Here is a 19,758-nt window from a genome sequence, read left to right as displayed (position 1 = left end):
TTTAATTGGAATGGGTATATATACACCATTGAAGACAAATGGAAGAGTTCTCATCATTTTCATTTTCTGAGAAACTGTTATTAAAGACTTAGCAATTAATTTTGTTTTTACTTTTCAGATTACGCTAGATGTATTGGCTGACATGGGTCATGAAGAGTTGAAAGAAATAGGTATCAATGCATATGGACACCGGCATAAACTCATCAAAGGAGTAGAAAGACTCTTGGGTGGACAACAAGGTAAGCTATTCAGAAGAAATAAATTTCAGCTATTAGTGGTACAAGGTAAGTGTCAGGGCGGGCTTCTGACCTCAGGTGGTCTGGCCCCAGAGCTCATGGCCTTGGCCAGGGGAGCACCTCCTGCCTTCCCCACCCCACTTACTGCTGTCGCTGGAATTGGGCCATTTACCCTCTTCCCACACTTTATATCTTAAGTATCTCTGGAATCTATATTCCTGTCCTTTTCTACTGCTGCCACCTAATGTAAGTCACCATCATCTCCCTCCTGGAATGTCACAGCCACTTTCCAGCTTATCTTCGACCTTCACCTTTGCCTCCTTTCCAGGACTTTTCCCTGCACTGCAGCCAGACACTCCTTTCGACACGACTGTAGGATCATATCTCTTCATTGCTTAGAACCCCTCAACAGGATCCTGTTGCTTTTAGGATAAAATCAGACATCCACAACATGGCTTTTCGTAATCTTATTTTTCTTTCCTACCTCATCTTGAACCTTTCTCCCTCCCTTACACCTATCAGCTTAGTCTTTTGCCATCACACTTGGCTGTTACAAGCCTCCTATCTTTCTCCTTTGTACGAGGTCTGTCCAGAAGGTATACAGCCATGTAATCTGAAAAGTAGAGACATTTATTGAAGAAGATATAGGAAACATTGGACATAGGACAGGGAACCCTCAGTCCCCTTCAAAGTAGGCACCTTGGGACCTCACACAGTTCTCCTAGTCACCATCAGCTGCCCCATTATATTTTCTTGAATCTCAACAATTGTCTGAGATCTCTTCCCTTTCAAAGGTGATTTTAAGTTTTGGGAAAAGCCAGAAGTCACAGGGTGCCAGATCTGGGCTGTAAGGGGGCTGAGTCACCCGGATGATTTGATGTTCTGCCAGAAAACTGCACAAGACGTGACGTGTGAGCAGGTGAATTGTCATGATGAAGCTGCCAATCACCAGTTGCCCATAGCTGCAGCCTTCTAAATCATCCAAATGTTATCCATGGAGGAACGTTTAAGTTTAACACAAAATTGGATGCAGATTCATTGCTCTGCTCGCTCAGTCATTTTGAATGCGATGGCCACACAGTACACATGCTCACTCAGCAGCCTCTACTACCCCCCCCCACACTGACTAGTACAGTGAAGTTGTCATTGTTCACACATGCTCATTCCAATCCATTCTCCTTGGCTTCCAGGTTACATCAATATTATGCAGACTATTCTTGTTATGTTAACAATGTCTGGACTTTTTCTGGACAGACCTTATATGCCTCCATATTTATCATTTTTCTGTCTGTTTTTGTTTTAATTTATTTTTATTGTATTTTTTCCATTAGCATTTATCCCCCATATATAACCCTCTCCCCTCTGCAGTCACTACACTGTTGTCCATGTTTATAAGTCCTTTTTCCTTTTTGCTCGATCCCTCTACGCTCTAGCCCTTCCCCTTATAGCTGTCATCCTGCTCTCTATCCATGAGTCTATTTTGCTTCTTAGTTCAGTTTGTTTGGTAAATTCCACATATGTTGAAATCATAATGATACTTGTCTTTCTCTAACTGCCTCATTTCATTTAGCACAGTGTTCTTCAGGTCCATCCATAGACGTGCTTTTACTGTAGGAAAGCAAGAGGAGGGAAAAGAAACAACTTGAATTAGTCAGTTAATCTGCAGAGCTAATAAATTACAAGAGTGACATGAAACTAAACATTAGCAGGTTTTGAGCTTGAGTCTTGCATATTTATCTGTATTAAATGTATAAGATAATGAAATTAACAAGAATAATGTATTTTAAATGTATTGTAAGTGACCATTTCAAGCCATCTCACAGTTTTTAGAAAAGGATAATTCTTATATTTTAGACCTGACTACATTTTAATTACACTGTATTTCTCTTTTGCATCAAACATAGTTTCAAGAATGTTCATGATTAAATTTAGTCCATGGGTACAAGGAACTCTTTCAGAACCAATAAAACTGATCCCCAAACTTATCTCCATGACTTCACATGCCTTTGGATGTCCTTGTTTATATTACTTTATATATTAGGTTCAAAGTAAAGTTGTTTAGACTTGTTCCCAAATATCAATTATTTGTGACAAAGTTTTTTCTAAAATAGAGCCTAAATAGTGTAGACTTCTGTTAACTATGTTAATTTTTCTTTTCTACAGGAACCAACCCTTACTTGACTTTTCACTGTGTTAATCAGGGAACTATTTTGCTAGATCTTGCTCCAGAGGATAAGGAATATCAGTCAGTTGAAGAAGAGGTAATGTCTGTCAACATTTTTAGTTATCTTTTCCTGAAATCTGTGATTAAACTTAGTTTTCCAGGAGAGGTAAGCTTGTCTTACTTTGACTTATGATCATTTGCCTGTGTATTATGCTGTCTCCCTTAGCCATTGTGGTGGAATATTGCCAAAATTAAAATAGGACTGTGGATTAGAACTGTACCACAGGACTTTCACATTGTAAGTCTGAGGTTTTCAGTGGATGGTTCAGATCTGTCTTTTTATTCTGTAAACATTCCTGAAGCTCATGCAAGTAATGACTATTAGAACTACTTTTTTATATTGCTAAAATGCTACCTTAGAATGATACAGAGTAAGAACCTTGCCTCATAGATAGCAAATATGGTCTCATCTTGATTTTTGTGCAGCATTATAAAACATGATTATAAAATAATATGCCTAATTTTTACATATGCTTAGAAAGTATGCCTAATAACTTGAGTTACCTTTCATTTCTCCAATCACAGTGATTTTAAAGCACCATAGTCGGCTGAACTGTATGAGCCCCCTGGCAGACAGATACCATAGAGCTGCCCTCTCTACTCCTGGCTTCCGCCTCACGTTGACACATAATAAACAAATGCCTAAGGCATTGTTGTGCATAGAAAAGCATGCCTACGTTTTTGTTCGTTTTCTAGTTTTTAATTAGTGCTCCTATTAGCAGCATTCTGGAAGCGCAGGGTAGTAGTTTACTCCTACTTAGCCAGAAAGCATCACGTTTTCTAGTGTCTTATTGCCTAATCTAGTAGTTAGTAAAGTCTGATCCTGATGTCAGAAAATGATGGGTAGCTTCATAACAGAGTGGTGAATTAGAGAATTAACTCTGAGTCAGTTCTGTGGGAAACTTAGGTCTTCAAAGCATTTACTTATCCATAATAATTTTTAATTTGGAAAGTGGAAGAAGGATGAGCATTGTTCAGAAGAAAGTTATTCCACTAAGTTATATATCATATTCAACTTCCCCTGGTCTGTGTAGATACACTTGGGAGTTCCCCAATTAAAGAGATAATATGGAGTATTTCACCTCAATAACAAAAATGTATTGATTTTTTAAAATCTTTGTTTGTTTTTAGCATTTGTCCAGCGGGGTATTCATTGAATATGAGGAGTTTTAGTTTGACTTAGTTACAATGTTGCTTCCATTCTTAATAACAAAAAATAGTAATGTAGATGACTTAATGTAATATTTTCTGTTTCCCCATTGTGTTTACAAAATCTTTCCAAGCTTTTATTAGAAAATAAAAGGAAAAAGCAGATGGTTAATATTTATATTTATAACTGTTTTGTCACCAGAAATACCTATCTACTAAACTTGCTGATTAATTTATAGTGGACTTGTATTTATTTATAAGTGCCAAATCTTAAACTCATCAAGAAACAATGTAATAGAATTGAAGTGTTGAAAACAATGGAAGGAGTATCTTTAGAATTATATACTTGCATATTTTCAGAAAGTTAATTATTTTATTTTATTCTGTAGATGCAAAGTACCATTCGAGAACACAGAGATGGTGGTAATGCCGGTGGTATCTTCAACAGATACAATGTCATCCGAGTAAGTTTTTATGACAAAAATTAGATTGCAAGTCTTCCTGAAAATCAAATGTAAACCGTGAAAAATTGTTTTTTAAAGTCCTATTATTTTCAAACTCAAGGATGATCATTCACCTGGCCCTGCGGTCAGGTGTTACCCTCTTCACTGCAATATAATCTTTAATCCCTCAAAGACCATACCTCACTGGAAGTAGAGACACCTAGGAAGCACCAAAGCTACCGACAGAGGCTAGATGAGCTGGTACTGTGATGCAGATGTGCATCCATAAATTCATACCATAGCTGATAGTAATTTGTCTTATCAGCATTTCAAAGTAGCTTTAAAGGCCTGGAACTTTCCATCTAATTGAGTCAATGATTATATCAGAATGCATACATCGCCCCAGTATCTTAATAAAATGCGATAGATGACTGCTATATGCTTTTTTCCAAAGGGATGTCATGAAGATGAATAAAATCTGTTGAGAATTGATTTAATCCTCTGAGTTAATAGACCGGTGGAGGTTATACCAGTGCACATCAGAATTACCCAGGGAGCCTTTTGCAAAATATAGACTTATAGACCCCTATATTCTAAAATTCAGTAAGTCTGGGGAGGAGTCCAGGAGTAACCATCTTCATTTTTTTTTTTTTTTAACGCCTCAGATAACTGAGGTATAGCCAGGTCTAGTACAAAATAACAAACAAAAACTCTTCCTGAAAATTGTGTCACTGAAAGCCAGAGTATGAACTGAATTACACTTGCCTGTCAACTTTGTCATTTTTAAATAATGTTTTAGGCAAATAAGACAAAGATTGGACCTTCCTCAAGGAAAACATACTATTCATCTTAAATCATAACCACCAGTTAACATACATTACACTCAATTGCTTTTTTCTTCCTCATTCTTAAAGATTCAAAAAGTTGTCAACAAGAAGTTGAGGGAACGATTCTGTCACAGACAAAAAGAAGTGTCTGAAGAGAATCATAACCATCACAATGAGCGCATGTTATTTCATGGTGAGTGTCCTGACTGACAGTAATTATAGACCCCTCTGGGCTTTCACACATTCCCACGAAATGAAAGGCCCATGTTATCGACTATAGTAGTGTTATGTTAAAAAATGGTTTGTTCTAATTTTTTTCTAAAAAATTACATGCAGATACCAGCTTTCTAATGCATTACATTCGTGTACAGGCTTTTTAAGGCATATACAATGAAACCAAAGTATATAAAATTTTTTCAGAACTTAAATTGCAAGTTGAGCCACCTAGAGAATGAAATACTTTTCATTGTTGTTTAGCATAATTGTTTTTGTCTATCAGAGTATCTGCTTGCTTAAGGTAAGATTGTGTATAAAATAATCTGTACTTTCAAAGCCACATGGTACTTTGCCATCTAAAATCTCATGCCATCTGCAGAATAACATCTTCGCTTGGTGAGCACTACAGGTCCTTGATAAGATTCTAGTACATGATAATTTATGTATAATAGACATCCTATAAAATAAATTTTTCAGTTATGTATTATTAATTACTTAATATCAGTCTGCCAAGTGCAAACAGCACATAACTAATTGATATTCTAGAAAAGTGTTCAAAAACTAATTCTTCTATCTATATTTTTAGGTTCTCCTTTCATTAATGCCATTATTCATAAAGGATTTGATGAACGACATGCATACATAGGGGGAATGTTTGGTGCTGGGATTTATTTTGCTGAAAACTCTTCTAAAAGCAACCAGTATGTTTATGGGATTGGAGGAGGAACAGGCTGCCCCACACACAAAGATCGGTCGTGTTATATATGTCACAGGTGAGCATCTTGGCTTTTGTGTTCTGGTCGCTATCCTCAGGTCATGGACCAGATTTGTTTCCTAGGCTGTGCACGAGTCACAGGTCATCCTCAGTCTCAATCCTAATGAGTCAGACACGTTGGGGGTTGGGTAGGAATGGTTTATCAGTCTCTGCCCTGATAGGCAATGAAAACAGGGCTGATATTAGTGGTGATAAAAACTAGATCTATGTCAACCAGTCATAGATTATAATGAAACTCCCTCCATCTTGGCTTTTTCCCTGGGCTTCATGTTTCTTGCTTCTGAACAGGTACCAGAAAAGGGTGAGAATTATTTCTTTAGAACAGAGAACCTCTATCTGACTAGAGAATTACATTGGAACTAAGACACATAACTTTTACACAGTTCAATTCCCAGTCTGGGCACATACCTGGGTTGCGGGCCAGGTCCCCAGTTAGGGGTGTGCAAAGGCAGCCAATCGATGTTTCTCTCCCTCTCTTTCTCCCTCCCTGCCTCTCTCTCTAAAAATAAATAAGTGTTTTTAATTTTTTTTAAAGCAGAATATTTAATGTGCTTCTGATATTGCTTGTGATATTTTAAGACAGGATATATAATTGCCCTTAAAGAGTCCAACTTTGGAATATTAACTCTGGAATTATTAAACAAATGAAAATTAGCCTTTTAATAGGATTTTAAAGCTCAAAAGTTGGAGAGAATAATGGTATACTCTCTCTGAAGTCAATGGGAAAAAAAATTCCTTCCTTATTCCATTCCCTGCCAATAGAAAAAATTATTAAGAATTGTATTTTACAAAGATTATAGTTCATTACATTTCTCTTTCAATTAACCAGATATATTCTTTTTGCAAAGTTGGGTTAAAAAATCTTGTAATTCAGTTAAAATCTCAAAAATGCCCATATAACCTTAAAATTCATTATAATTACTGACCTTGAAACTTAACCACTCTCAGTTGTGTTGAAACAGATTGTAGCTGTCAGCAGTTCTAAGATGGATGCCATATGTCCAGAAGGAAATTTCTTTTAAGTCTCCTGTGGTTAGTAACACACCATAATTCCCAAAAATATGTAACATGCGAATGTTTCTCTTTGTTGCTTCAAACCTAACTCCTCTGGAAACAAAATGAATCGAAACAAGCAATGAAAGTGAACCTAGATGAAGAGAATAGTTGCTTATTAAAATTAGAAATACAGATTTATGTCTTAGCCAGGATTCCCAAGAAAACAGAGCCTGAAGCAAAAGCTTACCTGCTGGCGCTTTCTTGGGAAGTGCAACCCCGGGGAAGCAGGGATGCGGGCCCAGAAGGAAGTGGGGTCAGCAGGAGGCAGGACAGACTTGAGGTTCAGCAGGAGCTGGCCAGTTCCAGAACAAGTGCACTTGGTTACTCAGTCCGTGTGACATCTTCAGAGAAGCTGTGTGAACGAGTCCATCTCAGGACAGTACATCACGGGAGAAGAGAGATGAATTCATCTGCTGGCTCCTGTCTTGCACTGGTCAACACTGGCCCCACAGGCCACTGGTACCTCCGCCCGCACTTTGGGTTGCTGCGTCTGAAGAACGCGCGGCAGTGCACACGGCAAGCCGGTGAGCAGACTGGGGCCAGCACTCGCCACCTGAGCACTACAGCCTGCAGCCTCCCGGGCTGCCGGGCAGGTCCTGCTGCTCCTCCTGCCTCTGCAGCCGCCGCGAAGCCCTGCGGCAGGGAGCAGAGGCAGGAGGCAAGGCCTTTCCGGTCAGGCTTTTTGTGACATATGGACTGGGAATGGCCATGGCACTGGGCCCAGCTGGCTGAGCAGGTAGAGCCCAGTGACACCATAGTGCTGCTACAACATGGAGATGGAGCTCAGAAGGCCTCCTTCTCATGTCAGTCAAAACCCTTTCCTCTGGGTCTGAGAAGAGAACGCAGTTGCAACCAAGCCAGCCTCCCAGGGTCGTCAGCAGCATCACACGGAGCCAGCCAGCTCGGGCGGGACCCAGGTATCCTGGGCACGGCACAATTTTCACTTGCCTGAAAACAATATCTGATTGGTCGTATTGCCAAGATCATATTTCGTTAACAAAAACAAACTATTTGAATAACTGTTTACCTTTAACAGTGTGACCAATCTTACTGTTTAGTTTAAATGTTTATTGTTTGTATTGTGTTGGCAAACTTTAAAGGGCCACAGTATATTTTAGGTTTTGCAAGCCATATGGTCCCTGTGACAAGGACTTAACTATGCCCTTATAGTGCAAAAGCAATCACATACAGTAGGTAAATGAGTGTGTGGCCGTGTTCCAATAAAATTTTATTAACCAAAACAGGCAGCAGACCAGACCTGGCCCATGGGCCGGAGTTTGCAGCCTCTAGTTTATCCAGCACACTTTCGCCCCTAGCAGCCTTCTTCTCCTCTGTAACATTAACTTCTGCCTCAATTCATCCTTCACCCGGGTCCTGTCATTTCAGCCTTAAATTTAAGCTTGTATTTTTTGTATATGATCCATTCTTGTTATTTTTGTCATCCCAGTTTTTTACTGCTTCGTAGTGAGTAAAACCAAATCTTAATTTCAGATGCTGCTGCCATTTGCTTGTTTTCTTTACTTTATTCTTATCCTTCCATACAAGAACTTAGTTTTCACTAGTCTTTTTCTTTTTTCACTAGTAAAAGCATACCAGATATTTTTCGTGATTTATTCCTAAACCACACCCAAACTGCTTTTAAATTTCAAGGGTGACTGTTGAGCCTACTGTTTATGGTAAATCAGTGTATCCAGTCTCATTCCATTGCTTCTCATAAATATGAAAGGGACCTTTAAATTAACTTGCCTTGGGTCAGTTTTGTTTTTAATCAATAAACCTAACAATTATATCATTTCAAGATTTAAAACTTCCTTCAAAGTATTGCTTTCCTCTTTTCTCTAGACAAATGCTTTTCTGTAGAGTGACCCTTGGAAAATCCTTTCTGCAATTCAGCACCATGAAAATGGCTCATGCCCCTCCAGGACATCACTCAGTTATTGGGAGACCAAGTGTGAATGGGCTGGCATACGCCGAATATGTCATCTACCGAGGAGAACAGGTATGTTACTCATCAGATGAGCATGCAGTTACTCAGCATGACCATGCAGAATATGGACCACGTAAGAGTTAGAGAAAACCATCACACCTAAACCTACCGAACATTGTAGCCTAGCCTATCATTTTTTTTTTAAGATTTTATTTATATATTTTTAGAGAGGTGGGGAGGGAGGAAGAAAGAGAGGGAGAGAAACATTGATTGGCTACATGGTCCCAACTGGGGGACTTGGCCCACAACCCATGCACGTGCCCTGACCGAGAATCAAACCAGCAACCTTTTACTTTGCAGGCCAGTGCTCAACCCACTGAGCCGCACTAGCCAGGGCAACCTAACCTATCTTAAATGTGTTCAGAAGGCTTATATTAGCCCACAAGTGGGCAGAATTATCTAACACAAAACCTATTGTATAGTAAGGTATTAATTATCTCATGTATTTATTGAACAGTGTACTAAAAGTGAAAAACAGAATGTATAAACTCACTGTTACATACACAACTAAAAACATGCTGGCACACAGATGGGTGTTTTGTAGATGTGATGGATGAGAAAACATTATCCAAAAAACACCAGCAGTGCAGTATGCTGTAGGGCGTGGGTTGTTTCCCCTTGTGATTGCATGGGAGACTGGGAGCTGTGGCCACCTCTGCCCGGCATCACAAGAGAATATTGTACCACATGTCACCAGCCTGGGAAAAGATCAAAATTCAAAGTACAATTTCTACTGATGTGTATCACTTCTATGCCATTGTAAAGTCAAAAAAATCTTAAGTCTCACCATCATAAGTCAGGGACCATCTGTCCTTACCTAGAATGATAGCTTTAAGAGTCATGAAGCTACAGTATATTAAATTCTGCCAACTGCTTGAGGCTCCAAAATAAAAATGTCAACAAGCTGGGAAATTTTCCGTCAGTTTCAACTCAGTACTTAATTTTCACAATACTGCAAAATACCTACCAATTTTTTCTAAAAACAGAACTCAATTTGCCTGAACTTAATTGAATTTCAAATACTGACTTAACTTTACTGATGGTGAAGAGATAAGAACGAGAAATAAGAAATTAATTAAATAGAAGTAACCTATGAAAACAATAGTATATAGCCTCAGTCTTTGGCCAGGTGGGCTGTGGTGTAAGGGGAAGAATTTGAGGCATTGATACGAACTCATGGTTTCTAATATACGTTATGTGTGTACACATAAATACGTGAATGTATAAGTTTATGTGTAAGGGTAATAATGTAAGCACGTGTATGTATGAGTGTATATGTGCATGTATTTGTCTGCTGAGTGCAAAGAATCTTCAATAGCAGTGAGTACACCTAGAGCTCAGATCTTGGTCTCTAATACTACTCCTCACTGGAAGGATCCTGGGCTCTTTGGAAAAACAGCTAATTGGAGCAGAATAGGAACAAGGTGAGCCTAAAACATCTAGAATGCAAAAAAGTAATGAAATACTAAAAAAAAAAAAAAAAAAAATAGGGCATGTCACAAGGAGCCTAAGCAGCTTGAACAGACTCCCACTGGCCAAATCTGGGACAAGTTGAACACCAAATAAGCACAGTAATAAATTTTAAACCATTGAAAAAAAAGAGAAATTCATAATTCTGATAACAACTAGATAAAGAAGTGAAGGGGAAAGGAAGGCTGTGGTTACAGTAGAAAGCCAAGGGCAGATGGGTAGATGTGGAGGGAGTACTGGATTTGGGAAATCATCATCGCAACCATTGTGGTAAAAATTAGATCAGGCAAAGGACCATCAATGGATGCTAAAGTAAGGGGATAATTTTGACAAGGAAAACGATATTTGCATGGTCTTGTTCTTAGAAAGGAGATAAAAATCACAGCAATCATACACGGGAGAAGGGGGAGCAAAACCTAATCAGATGAGCAGAAAGAACATCAGCAGTGAAGGACAGACAGACACACAGTGTGCCTCCAGGCGTGACATCCAAGACAAGCACATCGCCCATGTGGTATTCCAGCCAGAAAGTGCACAGCCTCTGTCTAGTCAGAAGGAGGGATGTTCTGGTAATAAAAAACTTGGGAAGACTGGATTCTTCTAAAACATTCATGTTATGAAAGACAAAGAAAGGTGAAAACTTCCCAGATTAAATGAAACCCAAGAGCTAGGACAACTTACTTAATGCCCTGCCTCCAAATTAAATCCCATTCTAGAAGAGGAAGGACATTATTAGATCACTGGACAAAATTAGCATGTGAATGGCAGGCAGATAAAAGTCCATCAGTACAGAATTATAAGGTTGCTCCTTGTGTTAGAGAGTATCTCTATTCTTAGGGAATAAGGACTGGCATGCTTAGGGATAAAGAGCCCTGATGATATATGTATCACTTACTCTCAGATGGTTCAGGGGAAAGGTGTCAGTGTAGCAGCCTGCCTGGTATCTGCAGAGGTGGGGCCAGTGCGCGTAATAGAGCGAACGGGGTAAGTAACGGGTGTGTGGGTAAAGGGTCTGCAGTGGTTGGGGTACCAGTTTCACTTTTACAACTTCATGTGTAAGTTCACAGTTGTTCCCAAACAAAAAGTTTCAATAAATTTGCCGAAATTTTGTTTAAGTTAGAAACTCCACACTTCCAGGGAACATGCTTTTACTTTGACTCAGTAATTCTTCTTCTAGAAATTTGTATTAATAGGATCAACAAAAAGAAGTGACTTAGTAAATGTTAGTATATTTATATGCCTGAGTGTATGTGGTAGAGCATTGTTAGAACCAACAGCCTCTGAGGCTTCCACATTAGTGAGGTTTTACTGCTGTGGCCACCAGAAGGGTCACCTGCTTCTCTTCCTGCCCCTCCCAGGCCTACCCGGAGTATCTCATCACTTACCAGATCATGAAGCCGGAAGCTCCTTCACAGACCGCAACAGCTGCAGAGCAGAAGACCTAGTGAATGCCCACTGGGAACGGCCAGATCGATGCCGACCTGGGACTGGATTATATGGGTTGTTTCCAACAGTCAATAGTCTGTAAATCCCTGACGGCCTAGAATAAGCTGTTAGTCTTTTATGAAGCAGTGCTCTAGTGATGAACATAGTATGAGTGACGGATACATACTCAACTGCTGCTGTTCCCTTTGAGGAAATGTTTACAGGGGCGGCCTTTTAAGATATCTCAGGCTCACTTTCATTGCAGTTACCCATTTCTAAAATGAGATTGCTCTGACCTAGACTGGGGAATGGAGAAAAAGAAAACATAACCGATACTTTCCCAAATGTTCACGGTTCACACACTACATTTGCTTTGCTTTGCTTTGTTATGTATGGCACATGTATATAACAAGTACGCATACCCAGGCTCGTTCTTAGTTTTTCCTAAACACGCACCATTGGCTTTTTTTTCTTCTTCTTTGATAATGAACCAGAGCCTTCTTGAGGGTATTTTGCACAGTCACACTGACTAAAATCATTAGCAGTGCAACCCAAACTTCTGGCAGAGCAAGGCTAGTTTCCACCATTTTTTTTACTTTGATTTATTTTATATCTGTGCTTCTTATAAACATAAATTGAGATGGAAAGGAAAAATGTGGTTTCTGTCCTTTTAATTAATTGGCCAGTCTTACAAGGCAAAAGGCACAAACATCGCCCTGACTTAGGAGCTCCGGAGTCCAGAGGAAGCAGAGCCGGGGAAGGCCCCTTGCTCTCTCTGATGGCACTGGGGCCAGGAGGGCGCGGCCAGGGAGAGGTCAGGGTGATGCTGTCGTCGCGCGGGAGGTGAGACCGCTCCGGGGAGGGCTGTGAAGGGGAAGCCGCGCAGCACGCGCGGGGAGCCTGTGGGTCTAGACTGTCACAGCAGGGAAAGACTGCGGAGACTCCTCAGAGGACAGAGTTCTGTAAGGTCATCCGCACGCCAGAACTGTCGCCCCCACAATTATCTGCCTTATTTCCAAATTCAAACTATTGTACTCCATCGGAGTCACAAAAATGTTACTTTATTGTTCCTCTAGGTTAGAAAGCTAGGGTTTGAATCCTGTTTGGTAGATGGATAGGCACAAATGCAAGAACTTTTTTGTTTACTCCGGATTTGGGGTTTGTTATGAGTGAGGTGCTTCACATAGTTTATGTAGGTCCCTGCACTAAATTTTTGAAAAATTTCTTCGAACGGCGTAATAGACAAGGAGAACAAAAACCTGAAACCAAAGCTCTTTCGGTTACTTTTTTTACATGAGGGTGGAGAAGTACCTACTGTCACTTCATGAAATTACCACTTCATTTTGCTTGTTTTACTTCACATTCGCCGAGTGCACATAGAGATAAAACACTAGCCATTATAGTTCTTACACTTGCCCGTCCCACCGTAAGCGAAGGTCAAATGGAGCGCGTTCATTTCCTCTGACATCCGCGCATCGCCTCAGCTTTGAAGCACAAGTAACGTGTAGCAGGAAAAAGAAAAATAGTGTGACACACACTTGGCGCTTCAGCTTCGAGTCCTGAACACGAATGTGTCTTTTTCATACAGGCTGATGAAGCTATGACCTCATTTACTCGCCTAAAGAAAAATAAAATAGTTACACGCAAAAATTCTGTAACAAGCTCTTCAAATAATACATTTTGCTTTCTTTCTGGCTTGAGTCCATTGCTAGAACTAGGCATTGGGAACTAGATTGAGTTTTTTTTATAGCTGAATCTTGCATGGGTCCTCAAAATTAAATCCAGAATTAGCCTCAGTTTTTGCTTCCACTGAAGTTTTAGTGGCCCACGCTGGGTGCTTGTGTCTTGGCTACTGGTTTCATAGCCTAGGATTCCATGTGAAGCTTCAAAGTTTGATATTCATCAAGAGGGCCTTTTTCCTTCTTTCTTTTTTGCTGTGTGTAACACTGGGTTGAAGGACTTGGCATTCTGTGTAGTTTTCAGTAGCTGTGAAAGTGTATGTTTCTTGCCTCCCCACTTAGATATTGTTTAAAACTAACCACAGCTGTGATTTTCAGTTAAGTAAAAGGGTTAATATGGTATAGATACCAAAAGCCACTACCCAACTGTGGTCATATGTCACTTCCATCTTACTAACTAGATTAATGGATGTGCCAGTTTTAAATTTCAGCCTTACACTTGAGAAGTTAAACCGTGGTTCAATATTTAAACTGCCAACGTTATGTATCGTGCGTGCTGTGTGCCGAGTAAAGGTACTGTGTGAGGAAGATGCTTGCGGTGCTTCTTGTCTTGTAATGCTTCCGGTGTATATTAGTCCTTGGACGAGTGTGTGCATGTTGTTCCTCTGCTAAAGAGAATGGGTTAATCGATATCTCACAGGAGCCAAATACATTTTTTCACCCAAAACTTGAAAGCCAAAGGTCATCATGAGCACAAACGAGCAGAAGTTGATTCCATTTGGAATCTGCCTCTATAGCAATGTGAAAAACCCTCTGGAATGTAAAAGCGTGGCATTGACTTAGGCCGAAATCCATGTAAGTTCTCGTATTTGTCCTATACAGAAATGCGAGCAAGCTGAGGACTTCCGGCACAGCCTGCCCTGAACTGGCCCCTCTGTTCCCACACTGAATGGCAGAGAATCTGGACACAGCCCCCGGCCTCCCCATAGTACTGAAATCACAGGGGTCTGGACGGCATGGGGCCAGGTTACTAGGTATCAGCCGGCCTGCATACTTGAGTCAGGCCTAAGTTAAGTGCTCTGGACTGGACACTTTCTCCTTCTACTTGGTATCCTTCCCTTTTCCCCAGGCTGCTAGTCTGGGATTATAATTAGCTCCAGCATTTACCCGTGACTCCACTCCTGTTCTTCCTTTCTTCATTTTGAATCTTGCAGAACGAGACTATTCCTCTGTTTCCATATCACAATCAGAACCAGGTATTAGACCTCCTGTGCTCTCCTCAGAAAATTCTGCCACATCGTTAACCAGTGGCAGCACGGAACCCAGAGTTTTAATCCTGTGAATATAATAGCAGTACAACCAGGGTTTTTATTTACCTTTTTCTTCATGAAATTTGGAATTTCTAGCTTTTCGATAAAATGAGAATAAACAATGTTAAGATGCTTTCATGAAATAGCACCCTAGTGCTCGTTGGAGCTTGATGTTAGTGGCTAGACTAATTTCTCTTTGCTCTCAGAATAACAGAATTCATTGATTTACATAGAGAAATGCCTGAACATGGCAAACAAAGTAACAGATTAGTATTCTAGTATTATAACCTTTATACAAAAAGAAAAAGAAAAAAAATTGGCGTACTGTGGAAGAACAGCGTTAGAATGCTATAAGCCACCTAGGTTTTTCTCTCTTTCAGCACATCTCCCCGCTGCACAGTGGTTAGAAGTTGCTCACCCTCTCTTTAAATACATGCACTCTCTGGGTTTCTGTGAACTGTCTTTGAAACAGAAATGGTGTGTATTTTAAGCACCCCCCCCCCCCCCCGGTGTATCCAGAGCCCATTTGTATGATAATCTGTGATAAGTGAACAGCCTTCTTACCGAAAATGCTCGCGGAGTGACAGCTAGTTGTCTTCTGGGCCACGATCTTGCATCGTGGAAAAGATTTTAGTCATCCAGGGAACACTAAAACCTGACATTAATGTAGAGTTTCATGTGTCAGAAATTCATTTCAAGACTAAACTAAGCTTGTTTGATGTCAAATCAGCGCCAGGACTGAAAAGAAAGTAGTTGTGAAGATAATGTTTGAGCTTCAGTTGGACACATCTAGCGTATGACAAGGAAATGCATTTTTTTCCACAAACCACCCTTATAGGCGAGGCTTCTGCAGATACCATGTGGATTCTGAAATTAATAGACAATTAAATATTTCTTCTTAAGAAAGCCTTAACTATGGCAGAAACTTTTTAACCTTTTATATCCTAATAAAAAATTGTGATTCCATTTCTTAGTGTTTAAAAGGTGTCGGTGAGCCCCGTATATCTTCGTGTGTTTCACATGTGTCATGCCTGTGTGATGAGGGTAGATTTCATAAGTCACCCTCCCTTACACACAAAGGAGCAGATATAATCTGCCCACTCCAATTTCTCTCTGTCGGATATTTCTCAGATAGGAAAAATTTTTAAACCTGTTAAGTTTTGTGTATGTGGGGCCACAGCAACAATTCACAGAGTGATGCCCTGTTGAGTCTTGCACGAGCTGCTCTTTAATCATTTTAAAATATAAACCGTGGTGATCAGTGAAAGGCAGCAGGAAGCTTGCTCGCAAGGTGACGGTTCGCTATATCTGCCCGAGGGTCCTGCCTCCCTTGGAGTGACAGTCGCACTGTAGAGATGATTACACTGGCTCTTCCTTCTACGTTTTCTTTTCTGCTTTACACTTTCACAGCTCCACACCGCCCTGCCGCCCAGCTTCTCAAACGGTTTTGTTAGCGTTTGTCTGTCAGCCCGTTTCTGCCCTGAAATGTTTGCAGAGAAATGTATTTAAACTCGGATCATGGGGTGTCCCTAACACACTCCTGCGCCCCTCCCATGGTGCAGGATGAAAAGCTAGAAAACACAACAGTAAAAATCAGAAAGCAACCAAATTTTCAAGGCTGATAGCCTAGACCTAGAACATGAAGACCTTCACTATATAGCCCTTGTATTCATTACACAAAATACTTAAACTCTTCATGTGCATATATAATGCCTGCTTCTGCTTCCATGGCTTTAAGTTCATCCTGTCTTTGTGGTAGTAGTGTTTGTCTTTGATACCTACAAACTGAAAAGGTACTTTTTTATCAACAAGGTTTCTCAAAAACATTTAACAAAACCAGCTTGAAGGAAATCTATAATGTTTTCTGGCAACAGCATTTGGCATAGTCCTTGTACTTCCTCACTGTGTCGTTGGTCTGTGTAGTAACCAGTGTGGTGACTGGTTCATTATTAGTGTTTTTTTATTTTTTTATTTTTTTATTTTTAGTCTCTGTATGACCCACCAGTGGCAGAGGGTTTCAGTCCCCTCCTTTTTCTTCTCTGCATTTGTCTATTTATAGGATTGCCAGATAGACTACAAGACACCCAGTTAAATTTGAATTTTAGGTAAATAATTTTTTAGCTTAACCATGTTTCATGCATTACCTGCCATATATTTACAATAAAAAAAAATAGTATTTATTTGAAATTCAAATTTAACTGAGCATCCTGGTTTTATTGCTTTGTTTTATTTTATTTTACTAAATCTGGCAACTCCGTCGATCTGGTCATGGAAAATCGTTGACAGCATGTAAATTCTTCTAGTCTTCACTATCTTTCATGTGGAATGAAAGACTTTTCTCCGTCACCCTCTACTTTCCAAAAGAGGGCATGAGGAACTTAACCTGCCTGCGTGGTGGGCTCCTATTTAAGGCATCTTGATGATTATATTTAACCTGTAATTGTGCTTTGGCTAAATGTCTAACTTACAGTACATGTAACTGTTTAATATTCAATAAAACATTTTTGAAGTATATTGTATGTGGACAGCATTTAACTCTGAAGTGTTTTCATTTCCCTGTTCGTTCATTTCCACCTCGGCAAGCGTAACACAACTGACCTAAAACGATCAGAATACAAATAACAATCGTCCCTCTTGTCTGTCTAGCGTGATCTGTGTTGGAAGTGCCTGTCTTCACCTCAGAGCCCACATGGGAGTTCCTGAAGTTCAGCAATCGCAGGACAGCCATGGGTTCCTTTTAGAAAAATCTCTGAAACAGAGGGGCAGTGGCCTTGGAGGCCGACCCCACCCCAGTTCCCAGGGCATCTGAGGCCCTGCCCGAGCTGTGTTGCTCAGAGGCTCCTGCGCCACAGCTGTCACAGTGGAGGGGAGGGAGGGAATACCTGCGTCACGTGATGGTGAGCATCGAGTGCCCGGCACAGCACCTGGCACCCAGGACTGAGAGAACGGTTTCTTTTTCTCCTCCTCTCCTTTCTCCATGCGTCGTGATTCAGTAGATAGCAAACTGGAAGCTAGCATTTCATCTAATTTCTTTGCCAGAGGGATTGTCAGAGTTGCAAGGAGACATAAATTAAGTACTTGGAAGCACTCTAAAATAAACAACCCTGAAAATATCAGTAGCTACGACCGAGCCCATAAGATGAACCAGGTACTTCGTATACATTTCTAAACAACCCTGCAAAATAGGTATTTTAATCCTCATTCTACAGATGAAGAAACTGGCACTCAAAATGGTAAAAACATTTGTTTTATATCGCAGAATTCTTTGCACTATAGACTAAGGCACTGATTGATACACACACCAGTCCTGGCTGTGTGTGCAGTGTGAGCATGTAAACAGGAACGAAAGCGGCCAGGTGACGCCTGCCCGGCTTTCTGTTACCACTGTCACCTTCAGAAGGTCAGATTCTAAACGCCTTTAGACTCAGGTGCTCCCCTTGGGTGATTGCTGGCTTAGAAAATAGAAATGATCTGAATTGCACATAAAAAACAAGTGGAATATAAAATAAACAATCTGGGGTTTCAGCAACTTGGTTTGGTTACTGATACAGTTATTCCAAGGGCCTGCTTTCATGACTCGGAACTACTGTGGGTTGAAGGGACCAGGGGAAGTGGGGCGGGGGGCGGGGCGGATTATAAATCACTTGCTACATTGGATTTCTTTTCTGCAGAAAATTACTTCCTAGAAAACTAAATTCCTATTACTATAAAGGGACAGTGTTTCCTGGGCAGCAAACTTTGAAAAACTGTTCTTTTAAGGACGTTGTCTACATTGAGTGCCTGGTTGTTGTGACCTGGGGTCACAGGTTAGGGGTGGCCCACAGTGCGGGGTAGCACTTGTAAACCTGTATTGTTTGGTACGGGTCTCTTTGCCTTGTGATTTTATAGTCACAAGATAATAAAACAGGCCTCCAAGCTGAAGAGCACATGTACCATGTTAGGAATAATAAAAAGCCATCTGTTCCCATTAAGGTGGGACCTAGCTGCCAGGTTTCCTGGTCGGCTTCTACCCTGAAGACCTGGACTGAGAAGCAAGTGGAAGGGGTGGTGTGTATGTCTTTATTTTGACTAATGAATTCCCACCTGTCACCAGGCTAATAAAACAGCTCTGCTTAAATAAGACATGTATATGTAGGTAAGACAAGAATATGTAGGTAACATTTTTATTTTTTTAATATGATTCTTGGCATACTTTTTTTTCCTGGCCAAAAAGTTCATTTTGCAAAGTCTGTTCCTCTTCACTTCCATAATTCTACCTACAGATCAGGAGTGCGTGATGCAAAGCGTGGCTGGGAGTCACTGGAGGCACCGAGGTGCTGAAGCTGTCAGGAAACCGGACGCCACGTCCCACCGAACTGCTTGCCCAGCTCCAAGGGAATTCAATGAGGGCCGTACGTCTCTACTTTTATGTCTACCAGCAGGAATACTGTCTGCCACATAGTTAATAGGAATATTTGGAAGATGTTCAAGGAGTTACAAATCAAATGCTGCTGGAGTCCTAGAAGAAGATAGAAGAGTAACAAGAAATTTAGGTGACTGGATGGTCTGGTTAGTGCGACAGGTTTGCCAGAAGACTGTATAGGATTAAGACCGACACTGCTATCAGCTGCCTGTTCGTAGCCGGCTCTGCCACTTACTAGAGACCTTGGGAAGGTCCCTGTGCCTCCATTATCCCAACTCTTCCCTGGAGTTGCTGTGAGGATAACATAGCGCTTGGACTCCTGGGTGTGGCAGAGCGCTGGACCCAAGGCAGTGAGCTGCTGCCTAGCAAGGCTCTGGTGAACTGGTTCTGCCAAAGGCAGGACTTCTTTAGAGCAATGCTCTGGTGTAGTTCAGAATGCTTGCTTCTCCCCCTGCCAGAAGCACAGATTTTTCTCCAGTGTTTACTGTGGGAACCTGCTGGAGCTCCTGGAAATAAATCTCAGTCACACTGGCCCGTAGGACTGGGTTCCTCCACCACC

General features: G+C 40.8%; 1 protein-coding gene across 1 annotated transcript in view; it reads left to right on the top strand.

Annotated features, from left to right (window-relative positions):
• Nucleotides 1-13,049, top strand: part of TNKS (tankyrase) — a 163,805-nt gene extending 150,756 nt beyond the window's left edge. The window contains exons 21-27 of the mRNA XM_090257983.1: nt 119-239; nt 2,400-2,497; nt 3,999-4,073; nt 4,967-5,072; nt 5,682-5,868; nt 8,769-8,925; nt 11,742-13,049. Coding sequence (XP_090114109.1) covers nt 119-239; nt 2,400-2,497; nt 3,999-4,073; nt 4,967-5,072; nt 5,682-5,868; nt 8,769-8,925; nt 11,742-11,828 — 831 coding nt within the window. The 3' untranslated portion in view covers nt 11,829-13,049. The remainder of the gene's footprint in view (nt 1-118; nt 240-2,399; nt 2,498-3,998; nt 4,074-4,966; nt 5,073-5,681; nt 5,869-8,768; nt 8,926-11,741) is intronic.
• The last annotated feature ends 6,709 nt before the right edge of the window (nt 13,050-19,758 follow it).

This window comes from Furipterus horrens, unplaced genomic scaffold (genome assembly GCF_987537825.1).
Source record: "Furipterus horrens unplaced genomic scaffold, mFurHor1.1.pri manual_scaffold_12, whole genome shotgun sequence".
In the NCBI taxonomy this organism is placed as follows: domain Eukaryota; kingdom Metazoa; phylum Chordata; class Mammalia; order Chiroptera; family Furipteridae; genus Furipterus; species Furipterus horrens.
The sequence above is the reverse complement of the archived record's forward strand: the minus strand, read 5'-3'. Positions and strand labels throughout refer to the sequence as shown.